Source organism: Bos mutus, chromosome X, assembly GCF_027580195.1.
Source record: "Bos mutus isolate GX-2022 chromosome X, NWIPB_WYAK_1.1, whole genome shotgun sequence".
Taxonomy (NCBI): domain Eukaryota; kingdom Metazoa; phylum Chordata; class Mammalia; order Artiodactyla; family Bovidae; genus Bos; species Bos mutus.
The window spans coordinates 116,303,573-116,323,021 of NC_091646.1; the positions used below are offsets into that span (position 1 = coordinate 116,303,573).

General features: G+C 40.9%; 1 protein-coding gene across 1 annotated transcript in view; it reads right to left on the reverse strand.

Moving 5' to 3' along the window:
- The window catches only part of GRPR (gastrin releasing peptide receptor), a 37,199-nt gene that overhangs the window by 726 nt on the left and 17,024 nt on the right, over positions 1 to 19,449 (reverse strand). Inside the window, exon 2 of the mRNA XM_005888711.2 lies at positions 1,647 to 1,998. Within this exon, the coding sequence (XP_005888773.1) occupies positions 1,647 to 1,998 (352 nt within the window). The remainder of the gene's footprint in view (positions 1 to 1,646; positions 1,999 to 19,449) is intronic.

Below are 19,449 nucleotides of genomic sequence, written 5' to 3' on the forward strand. Positions count from 1 at the left end.
GGCAAATGCCAGGAAGCAGAAATGAATGAGCAGAGTACAGTGAGAGCAGCTCTTTAAACAAAGTTGATTACACACTTGAGTGGACTGCACAATGAAATTCTAGTAAGTGCCCTCTTTTTCCTCAGGAGGGCATTGGTGCAGTTATCAGCCATATGACTTCATGTCTTCCTTGGCTCCACAGTTAATAATTTCTTCTTTCCTCTGATGCTTAAAAAAGGACCAAGCTTTGTTCTTCCCCACTGGCCAAACTAAGATAACTGCCTATTACTTTTTTTTTTTTTTAATCTCAAGTTATTTCTAACCTATATAATATAGGAAGAGTCTCAAACAAAAGCGGGCTGAGCTTCTCCTTCTGTTCCCAACTCACTTTGCTACGGCAAGAGGAAACATCATTCTCCTTCAAGAATTTGGGATACAATGAATGTTCTCCACTGAGAGCTCCTTCAAGCAGGGAGAGAGTTTCACTGAGGACTGCTGCTTTCCCCCCATAATTGAGTGGAAAAAAAAAAGAGAATTTTAGAGGTGAAGCCTCCAACTAAGTCGGCTACACATTTTAAATGAGGGGAGAGTCTTTCTGTCTTTCCATCATAAATACCACTCGATCTACATTTGGACTAGAAGGCCAAAATTGCCACAGAGGAGAAAGCCAGAGTCCGTGGTTTCTACCATTTATACCTCAGGATGAGATCATGGGGGTGATGGGGGGACTGGGGAAGAGAGGCTAACACAGATGGAGGGCATCCTGCATTCTGGACCACCTGGGGGTATATATGCTCCTCTTGTCATCCTCCAACAGCCTTCTAATATAAGGGTTATTACCCTCATCATGGGTAAGAAACTCAGAGAGGGTAAATGAGTAGGTCAGGAAGCCTGGATTTGAACTCAAATCAATGTGAACCCATCTTAATCAAACTACTTCTTTTTTCTTCAACCACCCTCATTTTCCAGCCCTTTCTGCCTTATCACATATGGTGACCCTCTTCCTACCCAAAGAATGCGACTGGAGTTTAAAGCAGGCACATCCTCTGAGACACTACATTTTATCTTTTAAAAAACACTAACATGCTTTTTTTTTTTTTTTTTTGGAGAAGGCAATGGCACCCCACTCCAGTACTCTTGCCTGGAAAATCCCATGGACGGAGGAGCCTGGTGGGCTGCAGTCCATGGGGTTGCACAGAGTCGGACATGACTGAGCGACTTCACTTTCACTTTTCACTTTCATGCATTGGAGAAGGAAATGGCAACCCACTCCAGCATTCTTGCCTGGAGAATCCCAGGGACGGGGGAGCCTGGTGGGCTGCCGTCTATGGGGTCGCACAGAGTCGGACACGACTAAAGCGACTTAGCAGCAGCAACATGTTTTTCAGATTTTTCTCAGAAACAAACCCATACTCCAAAGCTTTCAGGTTCTCAGCACCTCACTAAACCTAGCCTTAAGTAAAAGAACAAGATTCTAAGGGACATCTGAATGCTGAGTCTTCTGCAGCTAGGAGCCTCTGTTTACCATCTGGCCACAGATCACTCACCTCTTCTACTGTAGAATCAGGCAGCAGGACCACCTAAATATGGAACTTGTCAATGGAGTCCTACACATAAGCAAGGGATCGAATCCCCAAGGAGGAAATGAATTACTCCTAAGCACCCACCTGCTTCTTGACATGTATATTCCCTTCCACGGGGAGATTGTAGGCACTCTGGATCAGATTTCTGGCGATGAAATAGTAGTAAACAGAGATGATCGACAGTGGGATGATGTAGAAGACCAGGAAGGAAGCCATGGAGTGGATTTTGGGGTGCAGCTCATTAGAGTGTGGGTACGGGGCACAGCTAATGAAGGTCCGGTTGGTGCTTTCCTCATGGAAGGGATGTAGGTCAGAAAACACGGCCTCTGGGATGGCCAGCAGCATGGAGACAATCCAGATCAGTGCAGCTTTGAGGCAGATTTTCAGCAGGGCATGGGAGGCCTGGATATCCATTGGCCGCACGATGGCTTTGTACCTGGGGCAGAAAAGAGGGAAGTTGCTTAATACTATTACCAACTGGAAGCCAGGATCTGGACTAGGGCAAGGCCAGGGAGGCCCCTAAGGTGCGATACTTTAAGAAAGGTCATCCAAAGGCCAACTCTGAACTCATAGTGAGCACCTCCTTAAATGCTGCCCACCAAGCTCGTTGCTCACCTCATCCTAGCCTGGCTCTGAAGGATGTCCCCCTCTCCCCATTCTCTCTTGATTTTAAGAATACTTCTCAGAAAAGCTGAAGCTTCTTTTATTTTCTTAAATCACAGAAATGAATAACAGAGCTTGTTTAACAAAGGACACTGGAACAAGACGGTTGGTTGCTTTTTGTTTTTTGGGCAAAGCTTTCATTTTGAGTATTTAAATGCAGTTTAGGAAACTTTAGTCACTGAGTATTTACAGACACCTCTTTTCTTTCTCAAAGGTTGAAGAACACATAGTTCGCTGAAAAAGTTATACACAGATGCATCGCTGTAATTATCAAACTAATTGTTCCCCTGCCCTCCTACTCTCTTTCAGCCTCATCCTCTCTTGCAGTATGCAGGTAGAGCTCTGGGAAGCAGACACTGAGATGAAGTCAGGAGGACAAAGAGTTTATTGTTGATGAACACGTATGGGGAAAGGGGAGGAGGCAGGACTGGGCAGAGGGAGCTGTCAGACCCTGAGGCAGACCTGATAAGGTATACACCAGCCAAAGTGACCAACCATCCAAGTTTCCCTGGGCATTTCCCAGTTTTAGCACTGGAAGTCCTACATCCCAGGAAATTTCTCAGTCCCAGTAACTGTGACAGCTGGTGACCCTGCACCAGCCCAATGGGAAGCTCAGAAGCAAAGATTGCCCAGTGGGGGAGTCCTATCTCAGTGGAAATGGCCAAGCCCTTGTAGCACCACCTTGCTTGGTTACTGGCTGGGGCCACCCAAAAAGAGGGTGATCTCAATTGCTACCTGGTTCTGTCTCTGGGCAGGAAGTGCCCAAGAAGAGCATGACCATAGCTTGAAAGCTGAAGTGGACCTGGAAGGAGCTGACATCTGGAGGTTGCCAGCTACCCATACAACACCTACCACAGTGGGCCACACACCTATTTTGGGCCCACTTGTCTGAGAACCCACTAAAAGATGAACTTCTGGTGGGCAAAGACTGGGTCTTTATCTATCTTGGTATCTATCAAGATCTGCACATACTGTACAAACATTTGTTCCACTGCACATGAGCTGCTATAGTGTAGAAGTTGACATGAGTTGGAACCATCTAAGTGTGAGTGTTCAATGCTAAAAATGCTGTGTTGACACCAGGTTCGGCCTCTGATATTCTTTTGTATCATGGCCTTCAGTGAGAGAGGTACAGTTATCTCCACTTGTTTCCAAGTTGGCTAAACTTCCACTGAGTTGCCATTCTTGGCTGCATCCTGACCGCTCCCTCACTTTCTGCCTCCCTCCAGGGAAGTGGGTGTGAGTTTGAGAAAAGGAACCTGGCCTGTGCTTATCTACGTGCCCCTAACTAGGAAAATGGCGCCTCTGATACAGGCGGTTGGTGTCTGCAAGTCCATTATTGCTGTGGACCTAGGTCACAGTCTCCAAACAGCTTTATCAGATGGAGAAGCAATTATTTTTTATCATCATCTGTCTCATTTTTATATCTAGTTCTCTGTTCCCACTTCAGGTAGGGAAGAAGAGGAGACTATTTATCAGATATCCCCAACACTCCAGAACAACACTATTGTCCTGCTTCAGTATACCTGCGTGTGATTTTCCATCCATAATTTGCATTTGTGCACTTAAAACAATTTAAAAAACAAACATTTCAAAAGTCCTGTGGTGCTTTCTCTAGTCACTAATAATTTCAAACATTTTAATTTCTAATTTAAAATGAAGGAAAGGAATCGATATTTTTAATGAAAGATATGTGAACATCCTCAGCCAAAGATGTATATAATTAAAGATATCTTAGGTAAATCAATTAGAGATAAATGGGCAGTCACAAGTACCATTAACTCTCCAAGGGAAGGTGATCCCCTCATGCATGAAGCGGAAGCCAGAGGGAGTGGCTTCCCTCCTTCCCTCTTGGGAATCTTGTATTCCTAAGTGCAAAATGCCATGAGATATTGAGCTACTATTTCAAATTCACAACTTTTAAAACATGTAAGATAGTATAAAACATTTCTTTGATTGCTTTGTCAGAAAAATAATTTGAATCTAAAACTAAATTAGCCTCTGGATCTATGTACCAGTTTTCAAGAAATGTGGGGATAGAAGAACCAGCTAGATAATGCAGTCAGTCAAATCCTGAAACAGAAAATTCTACAGGAATAATGACCCCATTTTTTTCAACAAATATAAGGCATAAAAAAGCAGTGAGAACGGTTACAGACTGACTGATATCAGTAGCGCAATGTGTAGACCCCTTTTGCGTGATTTAAAATTTAGTTTATTTTTCGGCCATGCTGTGCAGCATGCAGGATCTTAGTTCCCTGACCAGGGATCGAACTCAGGCCCCTGGCAGCGAGAACAAGAAGTCCTAACTACTGGACAACCAGGGAAATCCCTTCTTTTGGATTCTGATCCAAATCAAACAACCGTAAGAAGACATTTTTGAGACTACTGAAGAAAATAAAATACAGATTTAGTACTGGTGATATCAAGGAATTATTTTTAATGTAATGGGTTTAATAGTGGTATTGTGATTCTGTTTTAAAAAATACTTTATTAAAAACACACCCTAAAATATTTACCAATGAAATAATATAATATCTATCTAGGGTTTGCTTTAAAATATTCATATATCATTTGTATAATTTAAAAATAAGTAAAAATGCATTGCAAACAATTTTGTTATGGAATATTAATAAAATTTCAAAGAAATTAAGGAAATCCCATTCACTAAGCTCTTGACTTATGCCAGGCAGAGAATAGCATCTACGTGATCTCACTTACGTTTTAACAGGTAGGTGCTATTATCCCTACTCTACAGTGACAAACTGAATGAAATGCAGATGGTTTCAGAAGTGGTGAGGTCAATATTCAATTTAAACCAAGTCTGTTCAGGATACTACAGCTTTTTCAGAAGAATGCTCTGGGTAAATTCTTCCTAGAGATAAACAGATCAGCCATTTCACAACTGTGTATGTAACATACCAAATGTTCCTTGGAAGTCTAATGGTTCTGTAGAGCATGGAACATATCAGTCTATATCTTCTGGTTTAGACTGCTCTGCCTGGAGCTCCCAGTGAAGGGAGATCCCCAAGGGGTGGTTCTTGTTTAGGAGTGATGGCCGGCTGAACTAGGGTGGATACTCAATATTGTAAACCAGCCAATAAACTGTCTGGCCAGCTACCAGAGAGCCTCTCTTTGTCTTAAGCATTTAAACTGAAAAATTGAGAGGATGTAATCAGTCAATCATAGATGCTACAAATAAAAGGTTATGGTGTCAAGGAAGCAATCAGGGCAAGATGAATAACCAAAGTAGGTAGTGAGAGAAGGAGAATGGGGGACATAAAAGAAGAAGCTGAGATGATGTGGCCCTGAGTCCTACAGAGGGTCCTTGGCTCCTGGCCCATGAACTACTTTTGAATGTACAAGAGGTGTCCTGTTATAATCTTACAATTCTTCTGTTCCCTTTTCACTTGAGTTGGTTTAAGTGGCCACCATTCGCTATCAACAAAAGAGCCTTATCTAGAACAATTAGACATGCTGGTCATTTAAAGCTATCATCAGATTTTATTTCCAGGGTCATTTTGCATAAATTATCCCCTGCTTGCTGTCCTCTGAAAGAATGAGCTGTCAACTTTCGATTGTTCTCAAGACACAGACCAGTTCCTAAATCCACCATTACTTTCTTGCCTCCTCCTTTCTTCATGCTCCATCCCAGAGGCTCCATTCATCTTAAGGCGATCTTTTCAAATTCCAGCTTACAAGTACCATCTTACAGCTTTTGCTGACCAATCGAGACATCGATGATTCCCTTTCCTTCTAACTTGTCCGATTTTACTCTTCTCATTTTATGCTTCCTCTGCATTACCTTCAATTGCTTCTAGCTTTCCATGGGCATGTCTTTTCTACATAATTTTTTCATAAGTTTCTGAGGTCAAAAGTTTATATCTTCTCCTCTTCTTGTCTTCTGTATCATTGAAAATGCCCCAGGTCCCCTCTTGTGCATACCACTTATTTCAAAGTAGAGGCTCAGCAATGACTTGCTAATCAATTAAGATTAATGATAGGTGACTCGCAGATGTGTCTTTTATTTTCAACTTCACATAAATAAGTGACAACAGATTCACTTTCACACACCTAGTAAGAATCATTCTTCCACAGACTGACCGATTCACTCCTCTGATAAGAGGGGGCTGAAAGTGCTTCCCACTTCTGAAAACATCTGTGCTTCATTTTTCTTATGCAAACACTGGAAAGGTCAAAAATGTCCTCTGTGCCAGATTATTGTGTCAAAGGGGTTCTTGGCAAGTGGAAGTAGTGGGCTCCCACACCCACGGTTGGAAACTTTTGCCCACAGAAGTGTATGTCTTTTATTCAAACACGGGCAGTTTGTTTATGTTTAAGGATCCAGCAGTTCAGCCCTTATGTATTCATAATTACCTACCGAGATCTGTAGGAATTGTTGAACGACAATATTTTAAAACCTCCATTACAATCCTAATGCACGCTACCTGGAGAGGGCTGAGGTGAAGAGAAAACAAAATGAACTAAAAGGTCTCTAGGGTAACTGACACAGTGTCGGCATTTAAATTAGAATCCTAATACCTAATAAGATTTGACAAGACTATTAAACCTTGGCTTTATTTTCTCCTGAGAATAACACCAAGAACTTTTCTGAAGAAATGTGAGGCAATTATTAGCTGGTTTGTAAAATGACTATAATCCAGAGCAACGGAGTCTTAACCTCCATTGAGCCATTACTCTGCAAATGCAGAGCTTGCTGCTCCTTGGTGCCCATCCAACCGTTATCTTTAAGTATGTAACAGATTACAGTCATCCTTTTCTCTTCTTCTCTCTGGACCAAAAAACTCCAGTGCTTCTTTTCACTCGTTCTTAATATACTTCAGTTTCCTCAGGGCTCTACTGTGAATTGGGGAGCAGAGACCTAGTTCCTAATGGTGATTCTAGCCACTAGTTTTATGATCTCAGACAAATCACTGACTCTCGGAACCTCAGTATTCTCATCCCTGGGTTGGGAAGATCCCTTGGAGAAGGAAACGGCAATCCATTCCAGTATTCTTGCCTAGCCAACTCCATGGACAGAGGAGCCTGGGGGGCTACAGTCCATGGGGTCGCAAAGAGGCGGACATGACTGAGCGACTATACTTTCACTTTCACTATTCTCATCCCTGAATAGGATATAACTCCTACAACCTTGAATGTAATGACTGATTCAGGCAAAAATGATAAAACCACTGAGGGAGAGGTTTTAGGGGGACAAGATACTCACATAGTCTCAAAGAGCTCCCCACATATTACTACTTAATTACAAAGGGAAAATGTACCTTTATGTAGGGGAGGTCTGGGGGTTACTCCTCTAATCAAGTGGTCAAACCCAGGGTGAACTTCTCCATTAGGTGGAACAGGCATAGGTCTGGGGCCCATGATATTTTTAGAGGCTCAAGAGAATATCTTAATTCCTTTTAAAATCAGAAGAAAATAATTTAATACAATCTATCTTGGATTATGGTTATCTTTGTGCCAATACAACTATAAAATAAAAATTTTTATGCTTTTTACGGAGAAAGGATCCCATGAAGGTAAAAGTGCAAAGGGCCCAGGAAATTCATAATGTGGCCCTGATCAAACTTACCATCACCAACAGTGGGACAATATGAGATCTTGTGCCTCTTGATACAATGCAATGGGAAAGACATGGCATTGCCTACAACTGTTCTTGCCTCCAATTTTTAACCTGAATCTACCATGAAGAAACAATCAGACAAATCCAATTCTGGCACATTCTAGTAGATAACTAGCTTGGATTCACCAAAACAGTCAATATTATTGTTTTAGAAGAATGTAGGGGAGCTACTATTCTACCTTAAAGGAGGTGAAAGAGATATAACAAGTAATGTTTTTCCACAATATATAGAATACATACGTATAAACTTCTTCAGGAGTTGGTGATGGACAGCGAAGCTTGGTGTGCTGCTGTCCATGGGGTTGCAAACAGTCGGACATGACTGAGCGACTGAACTGAACTGAAGGAATTATTGTTAATTTCACTGGGTATGATAACAGCACTGGGGTTATATAGAAGAGTGTCCTTGTTCTTAGGAAATATACAAACATACTTAGGAGTGAAAGGTCAGAATGTTTGTACCTTACTTTCTAGAGTTCAGCAAAGTAAAACAAAACAAACAAATATATATATATATATGGTAGATATATATTATTATTATATACTTTACATACATATATGCTACAAAGAGCAAGAATAAAATCTAGGAAATGTTCATTGTGGAATGTGGGTGGGTATTATACAGGAATTCATAAACAGCTTGGGGAGAAAACTTACATTAAAATATAGAGTTTGTAAAAGATGAGCTAAGAGTAAAGTAGCAATCTTAAAATAATGTGTTATATATTTTAATAATAGTCCTTTTGTCATCGGAAAGACTTTATTATAATTTTAATGTAATTGAATGTGTCATATCTAATTCGAGTCTCCACCAGGAATGAAGGAAGCGTCTTCTCTGTTATGTTTATATTGTTCTCTTGGACTTGTGGTTTTAGTATCATCTACAGTCTATTGGATTTTATTTTGCTCTGCTTTGCTTTGGCAGTATTATTTTTAAGCTATGTGCTCATTTAGGGAGGTTAATTAAAACTAGGTCATGCACAATCAGATGCCAGTCTGCAGTTCCTCACCATTATCTGGAAAGTGCCGGGAAGAGTCAAGTTGCTATAGAGACTTGTACACAGTGGGCACCCACCCCTGCTGCCTCAGCTGCACATGACAAGGGATCCTCTGATGTGAATTCAGTGACAGGGTGAGCTATTCACTTTTAATTCATCCTTATTTTTAAATAAAAATAAGAGTAGAAGTAAACTCCACTGTGGGGTCCAATGTCCCCAAACACACTTTCCAGAAGCTTTAGCTAAGGTTTCAGGAGGTTTTCTAAGGTCTTAATAAGCTAAGATTTCCTAAGTCTGCAGTGAAGACTGTCTTGTCTCTGGAGGAAGTGAGCTTTAAACTCAGACCAAGACAGAGGATCAAGATCCATGCGACAAAGTGTAATCACGATTTTTCTTTTTCTCATTTTCTTCCAAGAGACCAAGACACAGATTGTGGATCCACGCAGGACCACCGCTGAGTAAAATCCTGAAGTTACTTCTCTGTGAATCAAAATTTCCCCTCCACTGTGTTCACCCACTGTAGAAGGCCACTGTTTGCCTGACATCAAGCCCTGCTTTGAGGAAGGGAGTGTACATCAGTCATTTGCTCTTTAGTATGGGCTGAAGTCAGTGAGATCACCTCCCTGTATGTAGAGTTCTACCTCTGATTATGGAAGGAAAGCTCTGTTTCCCAATAAAGGTATTTTTGTTTATTCCTCCAGCAGATGGAAGAGATATCTGGGGTGCAAGTAGTTAGACTTCTACCTCTTCACTTCCTTCAAAGGCTTACTCTGCAGCTACCAAGTGGGGATTTCTTTCTAATAACAGACTACAGAGGAACAAGACCATTTTGTACCTGGTTTTCAGTTAGATCAATTTTGTTAAAAACAATAATAGTAGCTAAAATTTATTAGAGATTTCGTATGGATCAGGTGACTATGCTACGAGTTTTGTTTAAAACGTTGCTTTTTATCTTCACAGCAGTTCTATGTGGCAGGTACTAACATTATCGCTCTTTTACAGATGAGAGAACTGACATGAAGTAAGTTTTCCAAGGCTATCAGTGCTGAGCATTGGATACAAGATTGGAGCCCATGCAGCCTGTCCCCTAAGCCTCTACCACCAGGCCCTACTGCTTCCTATAATGATGGTCCTGAGATTAACCACACAACGTGGGCTTTCAAGTGTGGGGAAGGAAAAATCATTTTCCCTCTACCCTTCTAAGTTCTTGACTAAGACCCCCGTAATAAAAGACAGCTTAACAAGACAAAAACAAACAAGTTTAACAACATGTATACTTCTTTGGGGGCTTCCCAGGTGCCTCAGTGGTAAAGAATCTGCCTGCCAATGTAGCAGATGCAAGAGACGTGGGTTCGATCCCTGGGTCGGGAAGATCCCCTGGAGGAGGAAATGGCAACCCACTCCAGTATTCTTGCCTGGGAAATCCCATGGACAAAGGAGCCTGGCGGGCTACTGTCCATGAGGTTGCAAAGAGTTGGACATGACTGAGCAACTAAGCATGCATATCTCCTTGACAACATGGGAGAGACCCAAGAAAACTGAGTAACTCCCTGAAAAGGCCCAAGCCATTGCCTTAAATACCATCTCCACCTAAAGACAAAAAGATGTGGATAGGGGAGCCAGTTATAGGAGTTTATCAGGCAGAGCACAGTAAATAAGAACAAGCTCATTATACAGATTTAAATCCATACCTTCTACATTGATAAGTTTCTAGACATTCAGAGTCATCCTCTTTTTCCTGGTACCAAGAGAAAGATCACCTTAGAATGGAGATTTCCCTCATAAATATAAATATCTCCTATAACAGGGTAACTTCTATGCAGTTTTTAAGAGCTTCTCCTATATGTGCTATTTCTTTAAAAAAAAAAAGTCTAAAATTATTTTTATGCCAATGAGGCACATTTTGGGGCAAATTTTGCCCCCCTTCACTGGTACTAGAAATAAGAAAGAAACCCGAAGAAAGGATCAGGGTGTCTGTTCCCTGCCTGCTACAGCCATGGGGAAAATAGTGTCTTTCTAGACAGACACAAATTTCATATTCTGCCTCTTCAAGTCTGCTATACCTAATTGCCTGCATTTTCACCCTTATATGTACACCCTGATGTTCTCCATGGCCTGAGGCCAGAGTGAGGCCTGGACTCTTCGTATATTGAGAGTCCTCAGGGCCTAAAGAGGCCATCCTAGCGAGACACTGGAGCAGAAGTGAAAAGGCATCAGAGAAGGACTAAAAACCAAAGGCTGGAAGGAGGCTACAGAAAGAGCCATGGACATGGGGAAGGTTTCAGAAGTGCGGGGTTCTGAGGGATGTAGAAGCTGAGGTATAAAATTGGAAGAGAGACGCAAGTGACTGTTGGACATCTGATGGTGTTTTGGCAGAAAGAGTTGAGCAACTATAGACCTGGGCCCAAAAATGAGTTTCAGTGGGATGATCTAATTCCAAAGCTAGGTGCTAATCCTGTAAGGGAGCCCATCGGAAGGGGTATAAACAGGATGAAACATTACAGTTGCCAGTGGGTATGTTTAAAATGACAAAGGAAAGCAGTAACCCAGTTAAATTTCAGTAGGTTTGCAAACATCCTGGCACAAGTTGTTCGAAGGCCATTCCTCAAAAATGTTATGGAGAGAGGAACATATATTTATAACTTGCAAGACTTTTTTCAGCAATTTATGAGCCAAAAAGTTTGAAGAACGTTTATAAGTCCCATCTGTAAATTATTCTTAGACATGGCCTGCATTTACTCTACTGTGTGGCATAGAAGATACACAGAGAATTCAGAAGAAAAATCACCCATGCTCTATGGTGGAGGGTGAAAGTGAAGTCGCTTAGTCGTGTCTGACTCTTTGCGACCCTATGGAATGTAGCCTACCAAGCTCCTCTGTCCATGGGATTTTCCAGGCAAGAGTACTGGAGTGGGTTGCCATTGTGGAGGGTATAATAGGCTCTGGGTCATAAATTGTCTGTATAAATTGTCATTCATCCCTAAACAGAGCCTGGGACAAGGATTTGGGTTCATGTAGTTTATTTGGGAGGGGCTCCCTGGTAGCATGGGGAAGGGGTGGGGAAGTGGCACAGGGAGGGGATGAAAGGCAATGAAGGGTATCACTCAAGGCAACTGAATCACAGGCCGGCTGGGGACCCCCTGAGAGACTATGGTGAGTACATTCCAGAACTTGCCACCAAGGTGTGAGGAGGTTGGGGTGTTTACCCCTTGACTCCTGTTCATCTTTGGTAGAGAACTGTCCTGCAGTATTAATTTGGGGATACTCTGGCCTGCCCCAAATCTTACCTTGGACAGGATCACCCTCTGTCAGAGAAACACAGGAAGCCCAGATCTGTAAGTGACCTCCAGGGACCACTAACAGCATTCACTATGTTAACTCTTCCTCTGATCCAGTCAAATCAAATATATACACAAAAAATGAAACAATTTCAGTTTTTAAGTATATTTCAAATTATTGAGAATAAAAATAGAATTTCTAAGTTTCTAAATTATCTCAATAAAATACATTATCATTTTTTTTCTTCTTCAAATAAGAATCATTAAAGCTCAAAAATACCATCATGGCATATGAGTCATTGTGTATAATTACAAAAATATGAGTACTATATTTAAATTACCTTTTGTGAGAGGTTTTATACAGGGGGAAATGGTGGGCCAACTTTGTAGATTAATCTTTTAATTTTTATTGAACCCAAACTTATTAGCCCTGTGTGCCTGGTACAGCTCCCAACACTTTTCAAGTGACTGTCCACTAGAACATCAATCAGTTGCAATTTCAACCACATCCTCTCAGCTCCCTTATGAACATGAACAACAATCATGCTAATGGTACACTCACTTTTTTGACTCGGAATTCTAACATTTCATAAAGAAGTCAACACATTATTTCATTTCACTCTTACAAAAATTACAAGTCTTATGAAAAGTAAATACCCTATCCCCTTTTAACAGATCAGAAAACTGAGGCCTGTAATTTGCCCAATGTCACACAGCTGATCATTAGAAAAATTAGGGCTCAAATTCAGATATCTCTTCAACCAAATTCAGTACTTTTGAAGTTATCCTTACTATAAATTGGGCTTCCCTGAGAGCTCCGTTGGTAAAGAATCTGCCTGCAACGCAGGAGACCCCAGTTTGATTCCTGGGTTGGGATGATCCCCTGGAGAAGGGAAAGGCTACTCACTCCAGTATTCTGGCCTAGATAATTCCACGGACTGTATAGTCATGGGGTCACAAAGAGTTGGACACAACTGAGCGATTTTCACTTTCACTTTACTATAAATAGTGCTCTATTAAATGTGAACCTCCAAAACATAATAAGTGAAAGGAAGGAAGGAAAAGGGAGGGAGGGAAGGAGGGAGGGAGGGCGGGCGGGCAAAAGAGTTTGGAAGTTTGTCACCATGAAATTTGGGGGGGGTGTCATAAAAACCAATTGGAAATTTGCTTTGATTCAACAAAGATAATGTCAAGGAAGGTGGTTGAGAGGCAATTAGCTCATTTGAACATTTTTCATTTAAAAATTTAATACAAAAGCATTAACAGCTCGTTGTAGACATTTAGTCAGAATTTTTTAAAAAAGGAAGAAAATCATCCAGAAGTCTTACATGTGATGTTTTGGTATATTTCTTTCCAATTTTCCTTTGTCTTTTGTACAGAGCATACAATTTTGTATCTTTCATTAGGGTCTAATAGCCTTGAGATGCCCATGACCCCTCTAGCCAGCAGGCAGCACTTTGCAGATGCCAGCTGGCCTCTCTGGGCACCATGTCTGTTTAGCTCCGAGGAGCCCTGGGGGTCCCTAGAGGACAGGGCTCCAGCCTTCACAGATCCCTCCTAGGGCTAGCTGCAGTGGAACACATCCCACCTAAACGAAGCAAAGCATCCTGACTCCTCAAGCGCTAGCACTTTTAATAGTCAAAAGCGTATCTTAAGCATCTACTTTTGCAGGGTCCTGTACTAGGTACAGACAGATGAGGTGAAGAGAAGCACAAGCCCTGGACACTCAGTGACATTTTCTCTCACTCCATCCTGGAAATTAAAAAGGCTCATACACCCTGGCTCACAGGACTACAAGCTTTCTAAGGGTTGGGTCTATGTCTTGTTCATTTTATGCCTATTTTATTTATTGAACAAATATATAATTAAAACTTAAAATCTTGAACTGTACACCCAATTTGTCTGGCCTGTACTGTCTTACTTTCAGATAACGAAATGGGTTCACGATGTTCAAAATAACCCACTCCTCTGCTGCCACGCTCCCAGCCAAATCCTCCTTTAAAGTTCACTTATCCCCAAACCACTCTGGAAGCCATCTTATTAGGCTTTTGCCAAGATATCTCTTATGACGCAAACATTTCCTATTTTTCTAACCATTTCAAGCCCAGAAGAATCCCTAGGGGTACTGAGGCAATGATTCCCCCGAGCACAATTTCCCTTTGTAACAATTTTAAGGTGACTTGCTTACATGAGGCTATCATGAGAAGACCTTGGAAGAGGCAGTGCCAAGCGTGATGGTGGAATATTAGGAGGAAGTGGTGAGAGGCACAGTGTATGTTTCTATCTTTACTTTCCCCAAAGGAAGGCTCTGCCCCAATGCCCACCTCCCATGGGAGCTGGAACTGACTAAGCCAGGATTTAAAACTCTCATTTTCTTTATTTAAATAACTTTTAGCATCACAGAGGACTCAGGACTTGCTGGAAAAGACACATGGCTTAAAGATGTTGGCTTGATGCTCAAGCTTTTGATGATCCAAAAGCTACTGTGTCTGACATGATGGTGCCTCATAAAGTAAAGCATCACACAGCTGTATGATCTGTCTGTATGATATCCCCTAGGAAATCTATCCTGGCTAACTGGACAAGGGTCATGGATTCCCCAAGGTCCTACTCCATTTAAATTGAAAACTCTCTACTAAATGACCACTTTGGCAAGCAAGTATATGTCTCTGTATCAGGAACAGAAAACTAAGGTTGTCTGGCCAAACCTGGCTTTCTGCCTATTTCATATGGCAGACGAGCTAAGAGTGGTTTTGACATTTTAAATGGTTAGAGAAAAAAATCAAAAGAAAAAGAATACTTTATGATGTGAAAATTACACGAAATTCCCATCTCAGTGTCCATAAATAAGGTTGTACTGAAATTCAACCATGACCATTTGCTGACATCATGTCGATGGCTGCTTTTGCATCATAAAAGCAGAGGTGAGTGGTTGCAACAGGGCCCTGGCCCTCATGGTCCACAAAGCCAAAAATATCCACCACACAGCCCTTTACAGAAAGTTTCCTGGTCCCTGGCCTGTGTGCTTTGCATGTGTGATCAGTGCTCACGTTTCTGTTTCTCTCTGCCTGTCCATATTAGAGCTGTTGGTTCCTTCTTTAGACGGAGGAAAGCCCATCTTCCATTACACGCAGCACTGCCTGTCAGGCTTTATTAATTTGTGATAATGAAGATGACAGGCCACTAACCTCTGCCACTGGTCTTCCAGTGTTAAACACTCATGGCTCAAGATGCTTAGTCAATTTATCAGCGCATTAAAATACTAATTTAGTATTTCAGGCTCTCCTTGGCACTATGGATATAAAAGTCCCTGGCCACTAAGAATTTAAAATTTGCTTGAGGGAGTGAGATATACCCAGGGGAGGCTCTTGTAGAACAAGAGAATGGTACTCACATGTATACTCCCCTTCATGGAACACTCAGAACAGATGATGCTAGGCCAGTACACAAAGTGTTGTCACCATGGTACAGACGTAAGAGAATATGTTTGATTATAGTGAAAGTTGCTCAGTCATGTCCAACTCTTTTCGACCCCATGGACTATATCCTGCAGGCTCTTCTGTCCATGGAATTCTCCAGGCAAGAATACTCGAGTGTGTAGCCATTCCCTTCTCCAGGGGATCTTCCCAACACAGGAATCAAACCCAGGTCTCTCACATTGCAGGTGGATTCTTTACTATCTGAGTCACCAAACCTGCTTTAAATATAACTATGGAATATAAAGAGTCTGCCTGCAATGCAGGAGACCTGGGTTGGATTCCTGGGTCAGGAAGATCCCCTAGAGAAGGAAATGGCAACCCACTCCAGTATTCTTGCCTGGAGAATCTCATGGACAGAGGAGCCTAGCAGGCTACAGTCTATGGGGTCGCAAGAGTCAGACATGACTGAGTGACTGAGCATACACACACACACACGGAACATAAAACTTAGGTGTCCTAAAGTTGCATTTCCTTAACTTAAAGAAGAGGAAACTGGTGCCCACTAGTTTCCATAGCTGGTTAGCTGAGAACCAAGACTAGAACATCCATCTCTGGATCCCCAAGTCACTTGTATTTGTCTGCAGCACTTTGGACTTGCAGACTTTTTAAAGAATAAGTGAAGAATGCTTAAAACTAAATATTGACTACATTTATCTTCATCCTGTAGTATATGTATGTATTCCTGAAGCCATCATTTTAACCTTCAATTTCACCTCTGTTGACAATCTAGGAAAGAAAAGATGCCAAATTCTGACTTTTCTGTTCTTCTATGATGTTTCCAATCATTTAAAGGGAAAAGGGAAAAGATAAAAATGAAATCCTTAAAAATCTGTTTTGATCACCATTTATGTTAAAATAAATAAGCATTTCCCATATATCCTGACAGAGAAACTACTGTAATTTTGTTTTTAAATAATTGCATATTATAAAATTATGTTTATAAAGTATCTTTCATAACAGAGGCCTGACCCTGGTATGAAACAGCCTGACAATAAAAACAAACACCACTAAAGAGAAAAAAGAAACTTCAAAAAACTTAAAGTTGACCTGTAGTTATTCTATTTATATGTAGACAGCATAGAAATAAGTGAGTCACATGAATGTATTATCTATTGCCACAGTAAATTCTTCTCACAATGGAAATAAATTTCTTTATGTGCTGCATTTCACATTTCCCCCCTATTTCTTTACTATGTAACTTTTAGCTATCACCACTGGCCAATCGGTCTGAGTACAATACAAAAAAAAGTAATGAAGAAGAGAACTTTAAAGAAGTGTATCTTAGCAACACTTTGGTGCTGTCCTTCCCATGAAATTTCAGCTGTTATTAATCATTGCACAACTACGTGTTGGCTCTAGCTCCTGCTTATTGGGGCTAAGAGACCTGGCCTAGTTGAAAGATCCCAGAGGCTTTGATGTTCCTATAATACTTGGCAGTGTCCACTGCTGAGGGCCTCAGTTGAGATTCCTGACTTACTCACTTTGAGGTTAGCCAGAGCTCACTTCTCTGAATCTAAGTTGCTGATTTAATATGAGGCTCTGAATGCTGATCCCATAGGTCTGACTTGGTAGTTCTGGACTCCTCTTTAGAGCAGCTGGAATGTGGACAGCTTGGTGGGGAGCGCATTAGGTCTTTAAGAGAGGGAGCAGAGGATTTTCCCTTTTTGATAATAGCAACCTAGCTTGTTGCTGACCAACTCTCCAGAAATGAAAAACTAGAAAATCCCTCTGAAAACATCTGAGAAATACCAAGACAGTAAAGATTTGAGGGACCAGAGTCCTGGAGAGAAGGAAGTGCAAAGAGATGAAGCTGTTATTCAGCATCATTTTCCAATTGACCAAATTTCAAACAGCAGCAGAGAAACTAAAAGCTAAAAAGAGCTTCTAGCAGTTTCAGGATGAAGGAGAATAATAAATGGAGTTCGGGGCCCACCAAGGAAGAGAAGCTGAGGTAAATACCCCAGGTTTATAGTTGAGATGTCCAAAGAGGTACATCCTAGGAGTTGGGGTGAATCAGAAATGGACCAGTTCTCACAAAGATCAAAGCCCAGCCTCCAATCTGTTCAATCTTTGATTGGGTCAGTCACACCACCACCTCTACCTGCCCACAAGAAGCAAAAGCTCATCTTTTCTGGAAGATAATACCAGCCCCAAATTATCTACACTTCTTCATATACAAAATCAGGTAGTGAAACAAAAATTGCCTTGTATACCAGAAAACAAAAGGGTCAAAAAACCAGAGGCTATATAATAGAGACAGACTATAGAGTTCCACAAGTTAGAGTTACCAAAGAGGGACCTTATAATATATTGGGATGAATTCAAGAAATTATGTGATGAGATGGAACAAAATGGAAATTCCACAACTGCAATAAACAGTAACTGAAATTAAGAATTAAATGAAAGCTTCAGAAGCAGATTAGACACAGTTGAAGAGAGAATTTGTGAGCTAAAAATGGCCAGACTGAAGTACAGTGAGGGAAAAGGATGGAAAATACAGAAAAGGTAATAAAATATATAGGTGAAATGAAATTGTGTTTAAAATAGTTCCCAATCACAGAGGCCTGAGCCAAGTATGAAACTGTTTGCCTCAGTAAAACCAAAAACAACCAAAAGGAGAAAAAAATCATGAAGAAGCTTTAAGTAAACCTGCAGTTATTCTATTTATATGTAGATAGCACACAGAAAGAGAGAAAAGAGAGAATGTGGCAGAAACAATCTTTGAAGTTGTCATAGCTGAGAACTTGCCAAATATTACTGAAATCATCAAGTCACAGATTTAAGAAAAAAGCTATGAATCTCAAGAAGGAAGAATACAAAGAAAACCATATCTAAGTGCATCATAGTAATGCTGTTGAAAACCAGAGATAAAGAGAAACATCTTAAAATGAGTCAGAGAGGAAAAAATGAATAATTTTAAATTATTTCTAAAATGAATGAAACAGACATCTGAATTCACAGTGGAAGTCAGGACAATGAATGGCAACTTCTAAGTGGGAAAGATAAGAATGGCCAGCCTAGAATTTTATGCCCAGTAAAAATATCCTCTTCCAATACATTAAATAAAAACAAATGAAACCAGCAAGAGAGTTCCAGAAAAACATCTATTTCTGCTTTATTTTTTATTTTATTTTTTCATTTTTATTTTTTATTTTTATTTTTTTAAACTTTACAATATTGTATTGGTTTTGCCATATACCAACATGAATCTGCCACAGGTATACACGTGTTCTATTTCTGCTTTATTGACTATGCCAAAGCCTTTGACTGTGTGGATCACAATAAACTGTGGAAAATTCTGAAAGAGATAGGAATATCAGACCACCTGACCTGCCTCTTGAGAAACCTGTATGCAGGTCAGGAAGCAACAGTTAGAATTGGACATGGAAAAACAGACTGGTCCCAAATTGGGAAAAAGAGTGCGTCAAGGCTGTATACTGTCACCCTGCTTATTGAACTTATATGCAGAGTACATCATGAGAAATGCTGGGCTGGAGGAAGCACAAGCTGGAATCAAGATTGCCAGGAAAAATATCAATAACCTCAGATATGCAGATGACACCACTCTTATGGCAGAAAGTGAAGAAGAACTAAAGAGCCTCTTGATGAAAGTGAAAGAGGAGAGTGGAAAAGTTGGCTTAAAGCTCAACATTCAGAAAAGTAAGATCATGGCATCCAGTCCCATCACTTCATGGCAAATAGATGGGGAAACAGTGGAAACAGTGTCAGACTTTATTTTGGGGGGCTCCAAAATCACTGCAGATGGTGATTGCAGTCATGAAATTAAAGGACGCTTGCTCCTTGGAAGGAAAGTTATGACCAACTTAG